The following is a 17167-nucleotide window of genomic DNA, read 5'->3' on the forward strand; positions in this document are numbered from 1 at the left end:
TCACAAGACTTTGGTGTTCGATGCGTGTGCTGAATCACTTGGTACACTGGAACATCTTCACCACACCAAGAAAGGGGAGGCTTGAGGAAAGGGGCTGCTACCCATTTACAAATGAGGAGGCATCAACAGAGTACATTTGAGTATTCCCCCCACACCCACCCACCCACCCACCCAAAAAAGATACAGTCAGGCACTTCCCAAGGGTTGGCAGCTGTTGCTTGGCCAAGCTCCCACCTTTCGAAGCCCACTGAACGAAAATACAGCCTGTAGCAAACTATATATAGAACATCAATAACTTAAAAAAAAAAGAAGAAAAATCACAGTCTCCATATCTTTTATAATCAAGAAGAAAGGAAAAAAAACTTTTAAAAACCCAGACTATATTCGATGATGCACTGAAGGAGGCAGGGGGATGGCTTGTTGGGGTCTATTGGTCATTGGATGGGTGGGGGCTTTTGCTTCCATTCTCGGGAGGAACACCACTCCCCAAACCCAATATCATCACAGTGGGCTGTGGATCCTGGACCAAGCAGGGAAGAGGGAAGCAAGCAGGTCTGGCGATCTTGACAGAGGCCCCCTGGAGCTAAGGGAGGGGGGGTATTGGCTCCCTCCACCCCCCAATAAGTTCAGTGAGTCCATAAAACTTGGCCAAGAGGTGGGAACTTGTAACCGAAAATAGGGTAGAGTTTTTTGCTTAGTTTTTGTTTTGTTGTTGTTTTTTTTTTTTAAAAAAGCGAGCGACAAAAAATCGAGCCCACGAGAAGGCCGCCTTTGCTGTTGGCAAAAGGTGAAGAGGTGCACAAGGTGTGGAGAAGAGTGAAGTGTATCCCCTGATAACTGTGAAATAAAAGCCATTTGTTAAAAATATGAAAAAAAAATCAACTACTCCTGTGGACAGAGACATGAGATCCAAGGTAACACTGAGCAAAATTCGCCACTCCACAGATCAGACAATTGGCAATCATTACATCATTAAAAAGTAAAGATATTTTTCCTGTAATTTTTTTTTCAAAAAAATTTTTTTTTGGTCTTTTCTTCACGTTGAGGCCTCTTAGGGGAGAAAGCAGGGTCAGACCAAGTTATATTCTTTCAGATTGAGCTGTAGGATGGTGTCTTTGACAGCAGCAAAGACGAAGCGGATGTTCTCCGTGTCTGTGGCACATGTAAAGTGAGAGTAGATGATTTTGTCGCTGTCTGGGTTTAAATCCACAAACATCTTGAGGATAAACTCCCTGGCTGCCTGGGCATCCCTCTGTGGTCCTGAAACAAGGATAAAGCAGAGAGGGTAAAGGAGTCAGTTATATTCACAACACAAGAGTCTTCAGGGAATATATTCAATTGTGCCTCTCCAGGTGACAGCGTAGGCCTTCCACAAGGACCCAGGAGAAGAAAGTATCAAGCCCCTCTGGACTGTCAGTGTATCAAGAATTCAATTTCGTTCAATTAAAAAGTTATTAAGATATATATGCTGAACACTGTTCCAGGCACAGAACACATGGGGAGTAAGTCATTTAACCATCCTGGGATTCAATTTCCCCATCTGGAAAATGAGGCAGTGGGATCTGGTATCTCGAAGATTCCTTTAGCCTCTAACATTCTAAATGTGTGTGTGTGTGTATCTGTCTGTCTGTCTGTCTGTCTGTCTATCTTGGACCCCTTTGGCAGTCTGGCGAACACTTCTCAGAACAAAGTTTTCAAATTATTGAAGGAAATGCTAAATTCAGCTAGAGGCTAATGAAAATAAAGATGTGATTTTTTTTCCCCATTCGAGTTCACAGATCCCCTGAACTCTATCCACAGATTCCTTACATGAATCCCACATTAAGAATCCATGTTTTGAAGCATCTTTGAGTACCAACAGTCTATGTTCCAGGATCTCTTTGAACCTCTCTTGGTCTATGATTCTATGAAATTCTAGTGAAACTGACATTTTTCCAGTCTTCCATCAAGCTATTTCTCTCAAAAATCCAGCTCTATAGTAGTCAGTACTAATTCTTAAACAACAACCCAAAAAAAATCCCCCACACTCAGACCATAAAACCTGAACTTTATGAATCCTCTCTGGCTTATTCCAAGCACTAATATTCTGTCTCTGTCTCTAACCATCCTACTTCACTTCTCCTCTCCCAACAAATCACTGCATCTTGACACTACTATTGCAAGCTGTGCTGTCCAGCTAGGTCCTGTTCTCAGGTCACCTCTCTGGAACTCACTTCTCTGATCCATCATCTCCTTCCTTCTTTGGGCCTCTTCAGTAACAGCACTGAAAATAAAAGGTTTTAAAGCATGGGACACAAGCAAGATGACCTAGAAATCTGAATGCAGGGAAACAGATGACTTCACAAATAGGTTTCACCAAGACTCAGTCAAATGAGACCCATGACTAGATTATGGAATTGGAAGGACATCCCTTATTCAAATAAAACAGGAAAGGTTAAAAAGTGGGGCAGAGGGGAGGAAAGAAGATTAGGACTCTATAACGGGAACATATTCTTTATAAGGAAATCTAAGGACATTGGGCAAAGCTTAATGGATGCAAACGCAGAGGCACTTTTATCACTGTAGTATATCAGAGACCACCTAGCTAGAACTAGGAAGTATATGAAAGATTTGGAAAACAAATCATAAGACTGGTACAAAGGTATGATTTAGAAATGATGGGAGATGGCAACTGCTGGACAGTAATCCCATCCCCCCCCAAACAGAGCAGGTAATAAAATTACTGATTTGCATTAATGATAATTTCATCCTTAAAAAAGTAAAAGAACCAACAAAAGAAAAATACATTCTGGATCTGATTTTCATGAAAGGAAAAACTAAGTTACTGGGAAGAAATGATGAGAATCTTGAGGGGAAGTGACCATTTCATCTCAGAATTTGTGACAGAGAGAGAAAACAGGGCATAGTCTTATATGACTCTTGGATTGGGGGGGGGCTCAGAGAGAGAATAAAGTAGGATCTCATGGACAAGGATTTTACAAGGAAATGCAGGTCAGAAGGGATATGAAGCTCTCAAGAATCAGATTTTGACGCTCAATAGAAAAAACTGCAATGATAAAGAAAAAGGAGAGTTGTCAAAAAAAAAATGATACAGATGAACAAGGAATTCACCAAAAACCTAGATTTTTTTTTAAATACATATACCAGTTGGAAGCCAAGGCAGGTAACAAGGTTGAACAAGGATGAACACCCAAAGTGCGACATGGTCCCAACAGAGCAGTGTTAGGGGAACTAAAAGCTGAGACAAAGCAGAGGCTGCTAGGAGGACCAGTGACAAAACATCTCACTCCTCCTGGCAGAGGAGCAATGGACTCAAGGGGCAAAAGTTTTGAGACTTGGCCAATGTAGGAATTGGTTTTGCTTGACGATGCATACTGGCTAAAGGAGTTTTGTTGGTTTTTTCTTTTTCTAGTGGGAGAAGGGGGTAGAAGGAAGAGAAAATGGAGTTTTGTTAGATGGAGGGTAGAAAGGGAGTATTTTTAGGTATTCTGGAGAAAAGAAAGTCAGAGAAGGAACAGAACCATGGCTCAACATGGATAGGACAGTGACTCATGACAGAGAAAAGGCTAGGCTATATAACTCTTACTGTGTTTGTTTTATCTTCCAAGGAGAATTCTTTGCACGGGAAAGGACAAAACAAATCGGCAATAGGGATCTGACACCCAAGATAAAGAGGGAAATATTAAGAGAACATCTAAGTGTCTTTAATTCACCCATTAAGCATTTAATAAACATTGACTATAGGACAGGTGCTTGTCCAGGCACTGGGATACAAAGACAAAAAAACCCAACCACCCCCCGTCCCTATCCTCAAGGAGTTTACACCATACTGAGGAGTAGGGATAGGGTGGGTTCAGTGCATGCCCAGGAGGAGACATGGACAACATGTACTCAGATAACTGATTACAAGAGAAATTCAAAAAAATTGCAGGAGGGCACAATAAATAGAGGAATCAGGTTGGACCTCGTTCATATGAAAGCTGCACTTACCCTGAGCTTGGAAAGGAATCTAACAGGTGAAAGGAAAAACCAGGTCCATGACAGAGTGTGTGCAAAGGCACAGAGATGACAGATGGGAGGTTCTCTCTAAGTCCTCGGAGACAGAGGAACCACCTCCTTGGAGGCTGACAGAACTGACTTGAGACTATGCTGTCATTGTCAGCAGCTTCTGAAAAGCTCTGGAAAGCCAGAGATATCACAGTATTGGAGAAGAGCAAGTGTCTCAGTTTTCAAAAGGGTAAACAAGATAGAGCAAACTTTAAGTCAATAAACTTACTTTTGACTCCTGGCAAGATTCTGAAGTGTATTACTAAAAAAAGATGGCTACTAGAACATCTTAGTAAAAGGAAACAAGGATCAGTAAGATTCAGCATGTCTTCATCAAGAACAGGACAGAAATCTTGTTTTCTTTTTTGGACACAGTTACTCGACAGGTAGATCACAGAGAGAGAGAGAGAGAGAGAGAGAGAGAGAGAGAGAGAGAGAGAGAGAGAGAGAGCGTGCGTGCATGCTTAACCTATATATTAGGAAAGCCAACGACAAAAACTTCCATGCTATTCTTGTAGAAAATATGTTGTAGACTAAATAACTAAACAATCAGACAGATTTGGAACTGGTGGAATGTCTAGACCCAAAGAGTGGTAATAGTTTATGTTTGATGTCAACTTGGAAGGTCTCCAGTGGAGTACCCCACAGATCTAGGCCAGGCTTGCACTGCTGAACATTTTTATCAATGAATTAGATCAAGACCTAGATGGCATGCATTCACAGAAGTGAAAAGAGAGAGCTAACACACTGGGTGACAGAATCAGGATCCCAAAAGCTCTTGTCCCAGAACACTGAGACAAAAGTTACCAGGAAGAAGTTTCAAAGAGATAAATATGAAGTCTCACACTCAGATTCAAAAGATCAACTTAACAAGTGTACGAGGGGGAAAGTGTGGCTAAGGAGCAATTTGTATGAAAATGTTAAGTCACTAATATAATACAGAAGCCAAGAAACCTAATGAGATTTTAGCCTACAAACAGAAACAACAGAGTATTTCTGACTACTACCTCTGCTCAGATCAGATCAGATCACATTTTAATTACTGTGTTTGGAAGAACGCTGATAAGCCTGAGAGGGGTCCAGAGGAGGACAAGGAGCATGGCAAAGACCATATCACATTAGGATCAGTTGGAGGAACTGGGGATGGTTAGCTTGGAGAAGAGAAGGCTTAGGGGAGACATGACCAACTATTTTTATGCACGTGAAGGGTTGCCACTTGCATGATAAATCAGACTTGCTCTTCTTGGTCCCAGAAAGTAGGAGGAAGAGCAGAAGTCAGAAGCTGTAAATTTACACTTGAAACAGGATCAAGCCTCCCAATAACTGGAGCAATCCCCAAGAGGAAGAGGCTCCCTTCAGAGGGACTCTCCCTTATCAGAGGTCTTCAGCAAAGCCTGGCTGACCCCTTATTGACTACATGGTAGGGAACTGTTGTTCAGGCATCAATCAGACTAGATGGTCTCTGAAATCCCCTACAATTCTCATTTTCTGTGATTCTTTGAAATTCTAGAGAGGAAAAGTAGCATGTGTGCCCAAGCAAATAAGATCAAACTCCACTGAACAAAACACAGAAGATCTCACTTCTCCAGCTAGAAGCTGAAGCCACCAGTATCCTGCTACAAGTCTGGCCACATTTGTCAGACAGAATAGTAAGCTTCTTTCACTCCTGCCACCAGAGGGCAAAAGACTCCAAGGGAACAAGAAACTCACTGGCAGGTCAAAACCTCCAGAAGCAACAGAGGAACAGGGGTTTGGCCCAGAAGCAGAAATGGAGAAGGTGGGTTAAGAAAGAAGGGCAAAAGGGGGAATAGTGAAAAGTAAAGGTAAAACATGCCTTCCCCTCAGACAGCTGGGTTACCACTAGTTTGTCAGACACAGTCCCAACCTCAGAAAAGAGTGTGTACACTCTGAAACTAGGGACTGTTTATAAAGCTTTTTGTCTTTGTATGCCCAGTACCGAGCCCAGACCTTGGGGGAAAGCACGTACTTAATAAACATGCGTTCAACTTGAGAGGTGACTGGTCGTTACAGACAGAAAGGCTGGTCACAAGGTCACAAAACCTGTTTTCTTGGTAAAAAAAAATATATATAGATATAGATATAGATATATAGACATAGATATAAAAAACAACATCAAGCCTATGTGTGATTATAATGGCCAAAATGGGCCCTGGTAAAAAATTGAAAACCGGCCCCTCTCTCCCTGCTTTGTAGAGGCTCCCAGAGTCCTGGGAGTGGGGGTACTGCACATACTACTGGGGCTCTTTGGAAGGGCTCCCTTGTCAGCTGGACAGCTTTTTTTCTCCTCCACTTCCAGAAGATAGTATGAGGCGGAAGAATGTATAGGTGAAGAATGCATACAGAAATAAAGGTGATGTAAAAGCAAGTGATATCTATTAAAAAAAAATCTATCTTAAAAGGGCAATAAAAAAAAATTGAGCACCACCTCCAGTGAACTTCATGTCACTAAACTATCATTAAGGAAAATGGTCCTACTCAGAGAACAAGGCTGAGAAATGTCCAGCCACTCTCTCCTTGCCCTGTATCTCAAAAAAAAAAAAAGCACGGAGAATCAGCATTCCCTACCTCAGAGGGGAGTTAAGTGATTAAGCAATTTATGATTTTTTTTAAAAAGTGTGTCAAAAGGGAAACATTAGGTATTGTTGTTATCCTAATTATCTAACCCCATGCTACATTAAGCCTATAAACCCTTCATGCTGCTTTTACATCAAGGCAGTTTGCCTGGAAGAGAAGGGAACCAAGACATCTGCCTAGAACCAAGTCAATTCTTCTTAGCAGAACTGGATTTCCCATTCCTGAGCAGATGCACACAGGATGAGGCAGCAGTGATCCAAAGCCAGCTCCTGACATTGTAATTAGCGCTCCATCTTGGCTTCTTTTCTCTGCCTGTCCAAATGTTCCTAGTCTTGCTCCCTATTCAGTTACCAGATTCTCTGATAAGAGAAAGGTTAAGAACACATGGGCCTTTCATTTCTACTAATTCTTAGTGTTGGTAAAAAAAAAAAAAGTTGGTTGATAGAGAAATTCAAAAGCAATGGCCTTAGAATCCTCTTTGTGTTCTAGTATCAGCACAGCCATGTTCCAGGTGAGAGGACTGAAGGCAGTCTCTCTCTGACATCAGACATTCTCTTCCTCTTTTAGATGCTCCTGGAGGGCTGCACATTGATGACACCCTCTCATCCACAATGAATCAAAGCTACTTTCTCCTTCATGGAAGCAGGCAGACTACTGAGTGATCAGAATTCACTGGCACACCAAACCTGGCACTCCCTGACTGGCATAATGCCCGATGGCCTAGTAGCTGGCTGACAGCAGCCAGCAGAGGGAGCTCTCATTGCAACACTGTCCCTCCTGCCCAGTAGCCCCACTCCTACCTGTCTGCCCCAAAACTGGCAGAGCTGACGTGACCCAGGCAAGTCATCCTGTCCTTCTGGTCAGCCTACCATCCTCTACCTAATGTACCTTTCTGTTTCAAGTGGCCTGAGGTCAGATCAATGTGTCTCTATCACACCCTTCCATTTAACAATCAGCTGATGCCAGATGGCCTCAGGAGGATGCTCAGCTAGAGCACTGCCTGCTCTAGAAAACACAACTTTGACTCAGGGTCAACGGGAAGGTCAGTCTTAGTGAGAAGATTTCTCTAATTACATGGTAAGCCCAATGAAACCTTCCCCCTTTAAAAATCTCCTCCCAACCAGTCTTACCATCAAACTCGGGGAAATAGTCCACCAGGTGGGAGTATAGGATCTTATCTTCCAGCAGATCCTTCTTGTTGAGGAAGAGGATTACTGAGGAATTCTGGAACCAGGGATAAGTGATGATGGTCCGGAACAGGGCTTTACTCTCCTCCATTCGGTTCTGACCAGGGAAGGAGAAAAGAGGAAAAGGAAGAACAAACTTGGTTAAAAGGCCATTTTCCTTTTGGCTTTTCTTTGTATTCCCAGCACTTAGCACAGTGCCTGCCACCTAGCAGGCACTTAATAAATTTCTGGTGACTGACTGAGTTTGAAAATATCTCAATAACGGGATAAAGGTCAATCACCTGGTCACCTACATATACATTCAACTACAAAGGTCTCTCTCTGTTCTTTAGGAATTCCTAAGGACAAGCCCATAGAACAGCAGGAATCCATTCAAACAGCCGCCCCTCCCATCAGCACGTTCTTTCTGGTCTATGTCCCCAACTCCTACCATAACTCAGAGGAACCAGAGCTCTAAAATGTGCCTATAGGAATTAAAACCTATTTCCTGTTTTTCCTAATTTAATAGCAGAACTGCTATAGCCATCGGTTACCAAGAGAAAGCCATCTCAGAAGCAGGGGTCAGTTAAAGGGCAAGTGGGTAAGGAAGGGCAAGGGTCAATCAGAGCAAGTTAAGCCATCTCAAGGAATACATCAATCTGATAGCTCCTTTCCCCCACGGGCAAGAAAAACTACAAACCTGCCTACACAAACACCATAACACTGCTCTCAGAAAGATTTCATAATATTCTATAAACCCTGCATTCTCACACAGATAAATTACTTAGTCCTACAGCATCTTTTTCTAGGTGTTTGAACTCAAATGGAAAAATTAATTAACAGAGTAGGACTTACTTCTGAAAATTCACCACCTCTAGAATATGGAAAGACATCAACGTTTCACAGCAGGGTTTCTCAACCTTTTTTGTCATAGAATCCTTGAAACCTATGAACCCTCTTCTCAGAATAATGTTTTTAAATGCACAAATAAAATTTATAGGATTATGTAGGAAATTACAATTATATCAAAACCTAGTTATCAAAATATTTTTTTAAGATTTTTTACAGACCCTAGTTAAGAACCCCTAATTTTGCAGAACGAGTGCAAATTTATTTGCAGGAGAAATGGGTTTTGATCTGCTGCTTACTAGCTATGTGTTTTGGGGTAAGTAATTTTACCCCTCAATTTCAAGTTCTCCATGTGTCTATGAATCTAGAGAATACTAATTTCACTTTAATAGCAGAACTGCTGTGGCAATCGGTCATCAAGAGAAAGCCATCTCAGAACCAGGGATCAGTTAAAGGGCAAGTGGTTGAGGAAGGGTGAGGGTCAATCAGAGCAAGTTAAGCTGTCTCAAGAAATGTATCAATCTGATAGCTTATTTGTTCCCTACCCACAAGGCTGATGTAAGGAAAACCGTTTGTAATGTATAAAGGCAGAGGTTGGACATAAAGTCATTTAAGGACTCTTCCAATTTCATTATCCTTTGTAAATATAAGTTATTATGAGGGACTAGAGTGTTCTGTCTTGTCCTCTCCCCATTCCTATTCCCTTGTTCCAAAGGCTCACCTACCTCATTGTCAGACTCCACTAGAACTTGGTCATATTCACTAAGAGCAACTAAAAACATGATGGATGTCACATTTTCAAAGCAGTGTATCCACTTCCTTCGTTCTGATCTCTGTCCACCAACATCCACCATTCTGAGAAGGGAAAACACATACCAGAGAATGGTCAATAACTTCAGAGAAGGTCTGTCCCCAGGTCTTCCCATTGTGAATCCATGAACAATGGGGTATCCTATTACCAACAGTTCAGATCAATAATTGGCATGCTATCTCCTAAAGAAGGAGGTAAATGTTTCTTGACTATCGTTCCTGCAGCGATCAGAGCTATTCAAGTACAGGCTAGACAACCACTTGCCTAGGACCCCAGAGAGGGGATACATGCTTCAGAGCAGAGGTGGGATTAGAAGCCTTTTTAAAAGCACTTTGAGTTCTAGAATTCTGATTTAGGGAACTCAGAATAAGTGCCCCAGTCAATTAAATCAAGCACCCAAGCCAATCCATTTTAAAGGTTGAATGGGCTCCTTCCCCAAAGTATGGCACTCAACACCGCTATGCTAACTTAAATGAAGGGGACCAGTTTAATAACACTGCCCCTCTACACAGCCTGAATGAAGGCCCTTGTAATGGCACCCAGGCACTGAGCTATAGCAATAGTACACCTGGTCCTCTACCATATACCTTTCTAGAATCCCAGGTGCGTCTATCATTATTTACTCACAGTGTGTAACATGTAATAAAAGAAGTACCAAGTTCAGATCACAGCCTCTATAACAGCTTAAAAACTTCCCCCTAGCTAGTTAGCCTATGTCATAGTGATGTACTGGGGTCCTGTACCTAAAGAGAAAACGTTTTTGTAAGTAGTCTCGACAAACTTCATTAAGCTTCCCTACATTAAAGTTCCCTACTGGGCCCTACGCTCCAAACCTGTGAGTACAAATTATATTGTGAGCTACACAGTGATAGATGTCTATTGTGCCAGCAGCTAAGCCCTCCGGAGGGACATGTAGCCAAGTTAAGATAGCCAGCCACGAAAAGACATCACTCACAGAACAGGGGGTGCAAAGGAATGCTTGCAGTGAGGGAGCAAGCAGAAGCTATTTTAAAGGAGCTGATCTGTGGATCAACTGAAATTTAGGTTAAAGAAGGGCCTTCCCCACAACAGATCTCTTATTCTAGTCCCTAAAACTAGTGGCATTGCAAATCAGACTAGAGAAGTGACTCTGAATGGCAAGTAAACTGAATTAGAACCCCCCAGTTGACGTCTCTGTGGGCAATAGGCTATACTGGGGACACACACACACACACACACACACGACGGACGAGAGGCGTCTGCTGGGCACTGATGCCAGTGACCAAGGTCCAGTCCAGTTTTCCACTTTCAAGTCTTACTGACCTTGCTCAGGCTGGGACGCTCACAGACCTGCAGTTCTAAGTCTAGGGGTGGTCCCTTCGCCAGGCTCTGGAACACCCTGTACAAAGTTCAACCCAAGCGCTTATCAACCCACCCAGAAAGTGGCATCTAGGTACCTAAAGATGATGTTCTCCAGGTCGAAAGGGTATTCTATGATCCCAGTTGTGGGGACTCGAACCCGCAGCACATCCTGTTGGGTGGGTAAATACCCAGTGGTAGCAATACGGTCAACATCAGTTAGGTAGCTAAAAAAAAAACAAAAATCAAAAGCACAGGAAGGAGGATCCTTTAGATCAGCAACGCAAAGAAAAAAGGAAAGGGGAGAGTAGGGAGTTATCCTTCTATGCTTTTTGATGCTCCTTTAAGCCCAAGATGTCCCAACAGAAATGGGAGCATGCTTTGTTAACAGCAAGCACCCAGGCTCAAAATCTCAGTTATTACCTTAAATACTTTTCCCTGCACCTCATTTCTCACACCCAATCACTAAGCTCCACCATCCCACCTCTGTAAAATTTTCTGCTCACTCCTTTCTCTCTATTCCCCATACAGACCCTCATTACCACCCAACCTAGACTACTGCAGCAGCTTCTTGACCCGCCTTCTGGCCAACATCTCCCCTTCCTCCAAGTCACCCTTCATGTATTGACAAATCACTCGTCCTTAAAGAACCATTCTGGTTCTGACATTCCTCTGCTCAAAGCCTTCACTAGCTCCCTAGTGCTTAAAGGGGAAAGTCCAAATTCCCAAGCCCAGTATTTTGGGTTACGCACAATCTGGCCACTCCCCCTTTGTTTTTCTCTTACCCTCCTTGCCACCATGTACTCGACACACCATCCAAACTGGACTCTTTGCTGTCCCTGTTACACAACTTCATGCTTTCCTCTACTCACACCGACTCCACCATCTCAGGATCCTGCAGCCCCCCTGTCATCTCCACCTGATGAAAGCCTGTCTTTTAGGACCTGGCTCACATGCTGCCTCCTCGACAAAGCCTTGTCTCTTCTTTCCTGCTAGCAATGATCTGTCTCTCTTGTAAGCTCATACAGTGCTTCATTTCATCTCTCTGCTAGCGTATAAGCTATGCTTCCTAAATATTTTTAACTAAACAAGGAAAAGAGGGCGAGTATACACACTTCATACCTTCTCCCTTCCTGTAACAGACTTTTCTGAGGACAGATACTACCAATAGGTTATTTGAGAACAGGCAGAAGGAAGACATCAGTGGCTCTAAGAAGTACTAGGGCTGTGGGGCCATATAGGGTGAGAAAACCTCAGAGGAAAAAACAACTTGTTCATTCCTGGGGCTCAGGCCTCTCAAGCACATGAGCAGGAGGCGGTCTTCTGCATCAATGCCTTAGAAACAAGGCTTTAAATAAGTCAGTCATCTCATTTTCCCATATCAAGAAAAACCCTTAGCACCTAAGATAACACAATTTACCAACAAGACAACACAGAAACATGTAACGATTTGAGGGACGGTCAAAGTGACCAACCAGCTTTTTTTGGCTCTCCAACCTAGTTTCTATGATGTTCTCACATGACCACCAGTGGACAAGGGCCACTTGGAATCACTTCCAAAGGAAATGGTGCCATATGTCTATCCTATAGTCGAAGCTACCCACTGTTTCCTAAATGAAGGCAGCTGCACACTCAGCAGGCAGCTGGGAGAAGGGCCTGAGGGGAGCACTAGGCATCTTGAGATACCCAGCGGACCAGTCTCAGGAAGAAGCCAGTCTGTCTGTATTTAAGAACACATAAGCATTGATAGATATTGCTATCTTAGTAACCGCCAACTTATACAGGTATCCTTAACTTTGGCTATTTTATTTCGGAAAGTGATAGACTAACAATAAAACCCCAAACTGCAATATTTCTATCCCTTTGGGAGTCTTACAGGAATTATTGTGTTCTGGTCATTCCACAAACAAAACAGAGCCAAGACCTGATTGGAGTCTATCCTAATGTGGCAAAAGCCCATTCTAACAGAATTAAAGTAGGACAATTACTTGAATTTTCAGAAAAATCCAGCCAAGCACAGAGAATCTATGGGCAACTCAGACAGTCTCATTTGTCACAGTTCTTGTTTTTCTACTAAGTGTCAGACAGATCCCATACTTACTATTTGGCTGAGTCGGAGAGCTGATATTCTCGCCTCCTGTCATAACACTCCTGGATTCCAGGGTCATTCCACAAAGTCTTAATTGCACTTACATATTGATGCTCAAATGTTGTGACCTTTTCAACATCCACCTCTCTAATCAGCAGTGCATTGGCCTAAAGCAACGGGAAAAAAGAGAGGGTTAACTGGTTCCAGGTCTGGCCAATCTGTGCCCTTTTCTCACACAGGTATTAAATCTCACAGTCAGTCCATCAGGCAAGCTGTGAACATGACTAGCTTTGGTGACACAAAGAAGCAATTTAAAAACTGAGGATTTCCAAAATCATTTCATTTTCACTTGAATATTCATTCATCAGCTAGAAGAGAAGGTTTATTACTACATAGTCTTAGGTACAATTACATCAATAAGGTTTTCCCAAAAGCATACCACAATGCCTTCAGTGAAATGAATATATCCAGAAATTAGCATAACCAGTAGGGAAGGGCATTTTTACCCAAGTTTTTGTTTGTTTGTTTGTTTTGTTTTTGCTACACACATGAGGAGGTTTTGTCCTCACACACGTACATTTTCCAAAAAACCTGGAATGAAATTTCTGCCCTAATCCAACAGGGTGGAACCAGATGGCGTTTTTACTAAGGAGAACATTCAATTTCCTTTCTTAGACCTCTTTGGTTCTAATCTGATCAAAGTGATTTCTCAAAAAAATCTGAGTTGAAATGGATTTAAGGGTCATCTAGTTCAACTCCTATCAGAAACATGGTGGGAGGAGCCACAGAAGGTCATCACCAAGACCAAGCTCCCACCCCATTTCAGAATCCCCATTCTAAGGTTACCAACAGAGCCTCTGCTTGGAAACCTTCAGTGATAGGAATGTAGTATCTCACAAGGCAACCTGTTCCACTGTAAGCCAGCAGTAGAATGTAAGCTCTGTAGGGGCAATGACTTTTTTCCATTTTGTCTTTGTATTCCCAGCACTCAACCCTCTACTTACATTGTAGACAGTTAATAAATACTTACTGAATGAACAGGTAGAAAATAGTTAGAAAATTCCTTCTGATATTAAGCCCAAATGTTTTTAACTTTAACTTCTACTCATCAATTCTAGTTTTGCCTTCTGGGTGCCAAATAAAATAAATCTGGTCCCTCTTTCAAGTAATCTTAAAATTAAAGGCACAAATATTTAGCATAAATATTTACTAAACAACTAGTATTTGAAAGGCACTGTGCTAGGTGCCACCAATGCAAAGACAAAAATAAAACATTTCCTGTCTTCAAAAAGCTTATACTCTACTGGGGAGATAGAACAGCTCTAGAGATAAGTAAAGTATTTGAGCAGAAAAGAACACTTTTGAACATTTGAGCAGAAAAGGACAATTGGAGAAGGGCATAGATAAATCAAGGAAGGTTTTACAGAGATTGTGGTTCCTGAATTAAGTCTTGAAGGAAATCAAGGCTGTTAAGAGGAAGTAGTAGAAAAAGAGTACATTCCAGACCTCAGGGACACCCTGTGAAAAGCTATCATGAGGGTGGACTTATACCAGGAATGCAGGACTGGTTTACTATGAGGAAAACTATAAGCATAACTGGTCATATCAACAACAAAAACAATAAAAATCATGATTATATCAATACAGAAAAGGCTTTTGACAAAATACAACACACATTCCTATTAAAAACATTAGAAAGCATAGGAATAAATGAAGCTTTTCTTAACACCAAGAATGAGCATTATCTATAATGGAGATAAATCAAAAGTCTTCCTAATGTGATCAGAGGTAAAGCAAGGATATCCATTATCACCATTATTACTGAATATTGTATCAGAAATGCTAACTATAGGGGCAGCTAGGGGCGCAGTGGATAGAGCACCAGCTCTGGAGTCAGGAGGACCTGAGTTCAAATTCTGGCCTCAGACATATAACACTTACTAGCTGTGTGATTCTGTACAAGTCACTTAACCCCAACTGCCTCATCAAAAAAAAAAATGCTAACTCTAGCAATAAGAAAAGAAAAAGAAAATTGAAAGAAGAATAGGCAATGAGAAACAAAACTAATGTTCCTTGCAGACTAATGATGGCATACTTAAAGAACCCTAGTGAATCAAACAAAAAACTATCACACACAATCAATACTTAAGCAAAGTTGCAGGACATAAAATAAACCCACTTAAAACAGCATTTCTATATATTATCAATAAAATCCAGCAAAAAGAAATAGAAAGAGAAAATCCATTTGAAAAAACTGCAGAGTATAAAATACTTAGTAGATTATCTGAGAAGACATACCCAAGGAACTTTATTAATACAATTACAAAAAACTTTTCACACAAATAAGACAGATCTAAATGATGAGAGAAATATTAGTTGCTCATGGGTAGGCCAAGCCAATACAATAAAAATGACAGTTCTACCCAAAATTTATTTATTCAGGGTCCTACCAATTAACCTACCAAAGAATTATTTTATAGAGCTAGAAAAAAATAACAAAATTCATCATATTCATTTGGAAGAACAAAACGTCAAGAATATCAAGGGAATCAATGAAAAAAATGTGAAGGAAAGCAACCTAGCAGTACCAGATTTCAAACTATATTACAAAGTAGTGATCACCAAAACAATCTGGTACTGGCTAAGAAATATAGTGGTTGAGCAGTGGAACAGATTAGGTACATAATACAGAGAGGTAAATGATTGATGCAATCTAGTATTTGATAAGCCCAAAGACCCAAGCTTTTGGGACAAAAATTAAAACTTAGGAAAACTGGAAAGCAGTCAGGCAAGACACCAGGCACGGACCAACATCTCATACCATATACCAAGATAAGGTCAAATTTGGCATATTATTTAGACATAAAGGGTGTTATCATAAGCAAATTTGGAGAACATGGAAACAATTAACTGCTAGATCTATAGATAAGGGAAAATTTTATGACCAAACAAGAGGATGTAAAATGAAAAATTCTGATTACATGAAATTTTAAAGGTTTTGTACAAACAAAACCAATGCAGCCAAAACTCAAAGGAAAGCAGGAAATGGGGAAGGGAAATGTTTACAGCAAGTTTCTCTGATAAATGTCTCACACTTCTCAAATACATAGGAAATTGAACCAAATTTATAAAAATAAGAGCCATTCCCCAATCGATAAATAGTCAAAGGATATGAACAGGCAGTTTTCAGACAAAGTAATCAAAGCTATCTATATTCATATGAAAATATGCTCCAAAACACTAATAACTAGAGAAATACAAATTAAAACAACTCTGGGACATTACCTCACACCTATCAGATTGGCTGATATGACAGAAAAGGAAAATGACAAATGCAGGAGGGGATGTGGAAAAATAGGGAAACTAACACTCTACTAGTAGAGTTGTGAACTGATCTAACCATTCTGGACTGCAATTTGGAACTAAGCCCAAAGAGCTATAAAACTGTGCATACCCTTTGACCCAACAAACCACTACTAGGTCTGTATTCCAGAGACCAAAGAAAAAGGGAAAGGATATACAAAATACATATAAAAATATTTATAGCAGCTCTTTTTGTGGAGGCAAAGAATGGGAAATTAAGAGGATGCTCTTAATTGGAGAACAGCTGAACAAGTTGTGGTATATGATTGTGACAGAATATTATTGTGCTGTAAGAAATGATGAACAGGCTGACTTCAGAAAAACTTGGGAAGACTAACATGAACTGATGCAAAATGAAGTGAGCAGAACCTGGAGAATCTAGTACACAGTTAACAGCAACATTTTTTTTTAAATAGCAATATTGTAGGGGCAGCTAGGTGGCACAGTGGATAGCGCACCGGCCCTGGATTCAGGAGGATCTGAGTTCAAATCCGGCCTCAGACACATAACACTTACTAGTTGTGTGGCCCTGGGCAAGTCACTTAACCCCACTGCCAAGCCAAAAGAAAAAAAAATATATATCTATATATAGAGGGGTGTGTGTGTGTGTGTGTGTGTGTGTGTATATGTATATATGTGTATATATATGTATGTGTGTATATATATCTATTTCACAGTAACAATGATCAATTGTGAAAAACTTAGTTACTCTGATCAAGATAATGATCAAAAACAATTCCAAAGGACCCATGATGAAAAATACTACGTCCATAGACAGAACTGATTAACTCTGAGTGCAGAATTAAGCATATTTTTTTCCACTTTATTTTTCTTGCTTTTTTTAAAAATAACATGACTAATAAATATGTTTTGCATGACTTCACATGTATAATGGGAATCATATTGCTT

The 17167-nt window shown here is 41.0% G+C and overlaps 1 protein-coding gene across 1 annotated transcript in view; it reads right to left on the reverse strand.

Moving 5' to 3' along the window:
• Positions 1 to 317: 317 nt before the first annotated feature.
• Positions 318 to 17167, reverse strand: part of GNA11 (G protein subunit alpha 11) — a 71872-nt gene continuing 55022 nt past the window's right edge. Inside the window, exons 3-7 of the mRNA XM_021008925.2 lie at positions 12908 to 13062; positions 10905 to 11033; positions 9383 to 9512; positions 7773 to 7926; positions 318 to 1260 (exon numbers count right to left, since the gene is read on the reverse strand). Coding sequence (XP_020864584.1) covers positions 1070 to 1260; positions 7773 to 7926; positions 9383 to 9512; positions 10905 to 11033; positions 12908 to 13062 — 759 coding nt within the window. The 3' untranslated portion in view covers positions 318 to 1069. The remainder of the gene's footprint in view (positions 1261 to 7772; positions 7927 to 9382; positions 9513 to 10904; positions 11034 to 12907; positions 13063 to 17167) is intronic.

This window comes from Phascolarctos cinereus, unplaced genomic scaffold, assembly GCF_003287225.1.
Source record: "Phascolarctos cinereus isolate Bilbo 61053 unplaced genomic scaffold, phaCin_HiC Scaffold_4;HRSCAF=312, whole genome shotgun sequence".
Taxonomy (NCBI): domain Eukaryota; kingdom Metazoa; phylum Chordata; class Mammalia; order Diprotodontia; family Phascolarctidae; genus Phascolarctos; species Phascolarctos cinereus.